This window comes from Alligator sinensis, unplaced genomic scaffold (genome assembly GCF_000455745.1).
Source record: "Alligator sinensis unplaced genomic scaffold, ASM45574v1 scaffold787_1, whole genome shotgun sequence".
Classification (NCBI taxonomy): domain Eukaryota; kingdom Metazoa; phylum Chordata; order Crocodylia; family Alligatoridae; genus Alligator; species Alligator sinensis.
The window spans coordinates 3789012-3795245 of record NW_005841911.1 but is presented as its reverse complement, the minus strand read 5'-3'; the positions used below and the strand labels follow the sequence as shown (position 1 = coordinate 3795245).

The following is a 6234-nucleotide window of genomic DNA, read 5'->3' as shown; positions in this document are numbered from 1 at the left end:
CAGTTAAAAAGACTTGTTAGAAGAAAATAAATAGGGCATATTTAGATTAGCAATAAAATGCATCTGTCTTTCATTTCGAAGAATACAGTCCTCTTCATATTTAACAAACCAATGTTAAACCAAATTTAACAAACCACACACACATTGGTTTATTAAATATACCTATTGGGAGTATTTTATCCATGTTAGAAATGCTATCATCCCCAGGTTGCTACGAAATAACCCTGAAAAAAATGCTAAGAGACTCCTTTAATTCTACCAGAAATTTTCCATTTGCTATAAATTTTAAGTGGAAGGAATTCAGATACTATGGAGAATACTGCCTGTTGGATCTTAGATATTGTGGATCTCAGTGGTAGTTCTGCACCTTCTGATATAATCTTAAAACATTGCCAGTTAAGAGCTGACCAAACCAGACCCAACTTAGCTTGTTGAGAGCTGGGGGAGGGGGGAGGGGGGGAGTGTCATAGCAACCAAGTCATTATCTCTACATAGACTTCTGTCACAATAGGAGGGAAAGATAACATGTTGCCGATCTTATCACTCTCCAGTGACCTGAATGGGAAGAGGCAGGTGGAAAGCCACCACCTGTGATGGGGGACCTACCAACAGCTATAGTTATAGACAATGGGTCCGGGCTGATCAAAGCAGGCATATCTGGGGACAAGGAGCCTCGTTTCATCTACACCAATGTGACCGGACGGCCCAAGGTCAAGGCTGTGATGCTGGGGGCTGGCCAGAAGACCCTCTACATTGGAGATGAGGCACAGGCCAAGAGAGGGATCCTCTCCATCAGGTATCGATAAAGGCATGTACAAAGCACAGGTACAAGAGGAGAGCAAACTAAGGCAGGGTCTTTCCCCTTTGGTACTAGAGGGGGACAAGGCAGGGTGGAAAGAAGCAGGCCAAAAGGAGGTGTTAAGCAGGGAAACAGATCAAGTGGGATATGTCCACTAGACACCAAGGAGGAATGGGGGCTGTCTCTGCCCACAGAGGAGATGGCTCCCAAAACAGTGGACAGGCTTCTCTCTAAGCTTTTCTTTGTCAGGTGCCATTACCACTGTGGGAGGGAGGGTAGTGAAGCCTCACTAAATAAATGTAGGGCAAGCTGGGACAGGGGGGCTGGGATCTAAATAAGGGGGAAGCCTTTCATTAGCCAGCAGTCCTCTGCCCTGGCTTTCCTTTTGGAGAGAATTTGGAACAGGAAGAATTGATTTATCCAAGTTGAGTTACATATGCGTGAATTACTGAAATGTTTGATCCTGGTAGGATCTGCAGAAAGGACAGGACTATGGACCTGGAGCGGGGAGGAGGAAGGCAGCTGCTGCTCTATGCAAAATGAGACAAAGACCAACAAGTGAGAAGTGCAGCAAAACTAGACAGAAGAAAAGAAACCAAAGCCCCCCAGAAGAGTAGAGACTGAAGAGAGAGAAAGTAGTGCAGGAAAGGGAACGAGCACAGACTGATGCTCCCAACCCATCAGTTTGATAGTTGCTGCAGCAGATCCTTTAAGGACTTTTGCAGCTGGGCTGTGGGGATTGCTGGAAGATTGGAGGTTTATCCTTATAGCTTGTAACGACCTCCTTGTTTAACCACTTTAAGCTTTGCAGGGGCTCACTGGTGTTGCTAACACTGTTGCAATTTCACTTCGTTGTGACACTTGAACTCTTCGTGCATCAGGCCTGTTGTAGGGCTGAAGGGAGCAAAAATGTCGCCTTTGCCCCGTCCCACATTGTATCTGCACACTGACAGGAACAGTCTGCTTCTGCAGTGTCACACACACTGTTCCTCACTTCAGTCTTGCCTGGAAATACTGCAGCTCCTACAATTTTATGCACTGGAGTTTTCTTTTTCTGAAGTGAGATGCCTACACTTTCCTTATACAGACAGGATGAGCAAGGGTAATGAAAGCCATTCATAGGCATAGTACCAGGTTTTTCTACAGACAGTAGCGGAGGTACTTGAAGCTGCAGCTTTGAAAAACAGAGGACTGGGGCTTCAATCCTTCATTTCTTCTGCCAGTTTCCTCCAAAATCAGTTGGGTTCTGCTTACTGATGCCCAGAATATTTCCTGAAAGTCTGGAAATGAATAGGCCTGGCATTAAAAAGTTAGTATGTTAGGTACAGACAGACAGACAGAGGAATGCCATCAGGTTGAGTGTGAGGCCTTCGCAAGCTTGGCAAATGACAACTTGCACAAACTGCTGCCTGGGGTTCTCAGCTAGGAACTAAGGAATTGCAAGAGGATGCATGTGGCACGTGCCTGCAGGCCAAGCTCTCTGCCTTCCAAGTAGCTCCTTGCATTCATCCCTCCACCCAAACGCTCCTACTCTGTTTCAGGAACTCCTCTCAACTCCCCCGCATGTTCCTCCTCAAAGAGGTCTGTATGCCCCTCATTTATCCCTCCTCATACCAGGTTCCCCATTTTCCCTCACCACCTGTGGTTCAGCCAGCACTCCCACACCCTTTATAATGCCATTCCATTCTTTTCCCATGCCATTAGCTCTGTGTTAATTTCTGTTCTCTTCCAGCCCCCTTGGGACCCAAGGGGTCCATCCCTTTTAACTTGACTATATACAAATTACCCTATCCTCTCCCCATACCAGAATCCCCAAGTCTTTCTTCCTTCAGTCCCGTTTCTATATTCCCTTTCTTCCCACAGTGGGGTATATTTTCTGCCCTTCCCCTTGTTCCTTTATTCTTTTTGCCCAGCAGGGAAATCATTCTGGGCCTCTGCATGTTAATCTCTACTGGGAAAGTGGCCTGAGTCAAGATAAAGCAATTGTTATGCTAGAAGGCATTGGTTGCTACAACTGCTTTTTGTGATCTTCAGGCAATTGTATAATTGGAAATTGCCATGCTCTGTTTAGTGCTCTGCTTAAAAAGAAAAGGGCTCCGTGTGTTCCACTTCTGAGATTCCAATTTCCCCCAAATCACAGGGTTCTGCCTAAATATGTATAGACCATCCACTGACATTTTGGAGTTGGTTAGCTGAAGCTTGTGGTGAGAGCATCCATTTTACAACGGAAGCTCAGTGTGTAACACGCTGAATTGTTTTATAGAAAACAGACTCTGTCCCCAGTATAGTTTACTACTTTTACCACTATTGTAAATTGAAAGGATTTATTCTCTACTGTGGCTATAATTAAATGGGAAGGTTATGCATATGTAGGGGCTAGAACAGCAGTGGGGGGAATAAAAGGGGGACAGGAAAAACTCTGGGATTAGGAGAAGCGATGCTCCAAGATAAAATGGAGAAAAAGGAGCACAAAAGGAAGAGTCACAGAAGGAGACGCACCAAAGGAAAAAGCATCAGGTGAGGAGGTACAATGTCACAGAGAACTGGCAGAATTGAAAATAGAAAAGGAGAATGGCAAATTGGAGATAACAAAGAAAAAAGAAAAGGAAAGACAAATGCAAGGACTGCTCTAGGCTTGCCCAGATGAGTTTGTGGTGCTATGTTATATCAAATTAATGTATTGATCGTTACTTCAAGCTAATAAGTGGAAGTGGAAATGCTAATCTAGACACTCGGTGAACTTTGTTTTTAAACCCAGAACCTCCTTTGCACCACACTTATGCCGTCACTTACACCAGTTGAAGCAGAGTGTAAAATAGGCAGAAAATTCATAGGTAGCGTTTTTCACTCAATTTGCCCAGGTACAAGTGACTGCAAAAGATTCAGAGCAATAGCAGATCTAGTTCTTTGTTTCTGTTTAGGGCATGGCTACCTGAATACATTGGTGTGACATAAGCTAAGATGTGAATTTATAGCTCGGTGGCTATAAATTGTAACAGCCTACAGGCATGTTCTGGCTCCCATGGTAAATGCGAGGTAAACTTGTCCCTCAGCAGAACTGAAATAAAATACCTCATGATTCCTGCAGAGGAAGAGTGTGCACATTGCCTACATTTACAGGGTATCTGACACTCTGTTCACACCCTTACTTCCCAGTATCTTGTTTCTTTTAGACCTGAGCAATGAGATCAGCAAAGTTTGAAGTATTACTTACTATACATAAGGCACCAGCAATGTTTTAATCACCTTGTCATCTAGCACTCTAGAACTGAAGGGATCAATATGGTGCTTAAGACAGTGCTGGCTTCCATTATACCACATGGGGTCCCAGTGTTACTGGAGCTAATGCTGTTGAATTTTTGCAAGGCTTTTACGAGGCTAAAATCCAGTACTTCCAGCAGGCTTTAATCATTGCCCTGTACCTCTCACATTCTGTCTGCAATATGCATTTTATAACATGCTGCATCTGCGAAGCACTTAACAAGGTTGACCTGATGAACGGGGGTTGTGTGGGCATTGTGGACATGGTGACCAGAGTAGGGGAATACTGACATTTTATTTTACCCATTTGACCACCTGTAGGTACCCAGTGGAGCATGGGATTGTTACATCCTGGGCAGATATGGAAGCTGTGTGGAAGAACGTCTACGATAACGACCTGAAGATAGCGGCGAGTGAGAAGCCAGTACTGTTGACTGAGGCACCACTAAACCCACTCACTAATCGAGAACATATGACTAAAGTGCTCTTTGAGCGCTTCGAGGTGCCGTTCATGTATGTGGCTGTCCAGGCTGTGCTGGCTCTTTATGCTTCAGGCTACACCACAGGCTGTGTGATGGACTCTGGTGATGGTGTCACCCACATTGTACCAATCTTTGAGGGCTACTGCTTGTCCCACGCAGTTCTGCGACTAGACGTGGCTGGCCGTGACCTCACAGACTACCTGATGCGGATTCTGAAGGAGAGCGGTATCTCCATGGTCAGCACGGCTGAGAGAGAAATTGTACGGGACATGAAGGAGACCCTGTGTTACGTATCCCTGAACCCACAGGAGGAGATGGCTAAAAAGCCTGCCGAGGTGGAGAAAACATACAGGCTCCCCGATGGGCAGATCGTTAAAGTCCATAACCAAACTTTCCGTTGTCCCGAGACCCTCTTCCGCCCATCAAACATCGGTATGGAAGCACCAGGGATTGACAAGCTCTGCTTCAACTCCATCATGAAGTGTGACATTGACCTGAGGACCTCCTTTTTCTCCAACATCATCTTGTCTGGTGGTTCCAGCCTCTTCCCCGGCATGCCTGAACGCTTGCACAAAGAGTTGGTTCGCATGGTCCCCGCAGACACGGAGGTGAAGATCGTGGCTCCCCCCGACAGGAAGCTCTCTGTTTGGATGGGTGGCTCCATCCTCTCTTCCCTCTCTGCCTTTGAGAAGATGTGGATCACCATGGCAGAGTACAAGGAAGTGGGGCCTAACATAGTGCACAGAAAGTGCTTCTAAAACCCAGGTGTTTTTAAGGAGATGCGGCCAAACGTGTGATAAGAACAGAAAGGCGCTCCACGGTGCTGAGCCCAAAGCAACGGTGGCTTATGCCATTAAGTATTGCTTTGTGAATGACTTAATAAAACAATAAAACTCAAGGTGTGCTTGTTCAGGGATGCTCCTTCACCAACAGGTGCTAAATGGGCCGGGCTTTTATGTAGATGCCTTTTCCCCAGGTCAGCAGCAAGCAGCTGAGATAAAGCAGGCAGCATGGCCTGAGGAAACGCCATCCTTGTCCCATGCAGATTTCTAATGGAAATTGCTATTTGCCAAAATATCCTGCCAGGGAGGAACGAACAGGGTGCCACCTTAGTCAGGGGGGGCACATCCTCCCCGCAGCGACCAGTCAGTGATGGGGGATGGGGTCCCCCCGTGGTCAATCTCGCTGACAGAAGTGGCCGTGGTGCTCCTGGAAGTGGTTGCGGCACTTGATCCAGCGCTCCCACCCCCTGGCCAGCGCTCACGGGTGGGGGGTGCGCACTGGTGCTCCCGCCTGTCCTCCCACCCATCGCCTAAGCGGGGAGCATGGCCTGTCAGGGGGCGCACTTGCACTCCCATGCACCCCCTACATGTTGCCACTGGGCAGGAAGCAAGTGGGGAGGGGGCTTAGGAAAAGCACCACCTTAGCCTGCTTCTTGGGCAGAGCCAGTGGGAAGAGGGAGGTTTCCGGGGTGCAGCGAGAAGGCAGACCCCTCTGCAGTGCTGGCAGACGTTACAGAAGACACCTCTTCATCTGAACCTCATGCAATAAGGGTTCAGATTTTCACTCCACAGATCAGCCATTCTGGCAGCGGTGTGCACCCACGCACTTGTGTTTGGCCACAGTTTTGCGTGGCCACGTGGGGCAAAAACTCCCTTCTGCCAGCCCCGGGGGTATAAACCCCACCAGAGA

General features: G+C 47.4%; 1 protein-coding gene across 1 annotated transcript; it reads left to right on the top strand.

The window, feature by feature from the left end:
- Positions 1-560: 560 nt before the first annotated feature.
- Positions 561-5395, top strand: ACTRT3 (actin related protein T3). The gene is made up of 2 exons (XM_006018730.1): positions 561-796; positions 4382-5395. Exons 1-2 carry the CDS (start codon positions 594-596, stop codon positions 5298-5300), a joined length of 1122 nt encoding a protein of 373 aa, XP_006018792.1. The 5' UTR covers positions 561-593; the 3' UTR covers positions 5301-5395.
- Positions 5396-6234: the final 839 nt, after the last annotated feature.

Bases quoted from the DNA above. Each gene is read 5' to 3' on its own strand.
- ACTRT3 (XM_006018730.1), top strand. From the start codon at position 594: ATGGGGGACCTACCAACAGCTATAGTTATAGACAATGGGTCCGGGCTG. The intron at 797-4,381 runs GTATCGATAAAG...GACCACCTGTAG, and splicing joins AGAGGGATCCTCTCCATCAG to GTACCCAGTGGAGCATGGGA.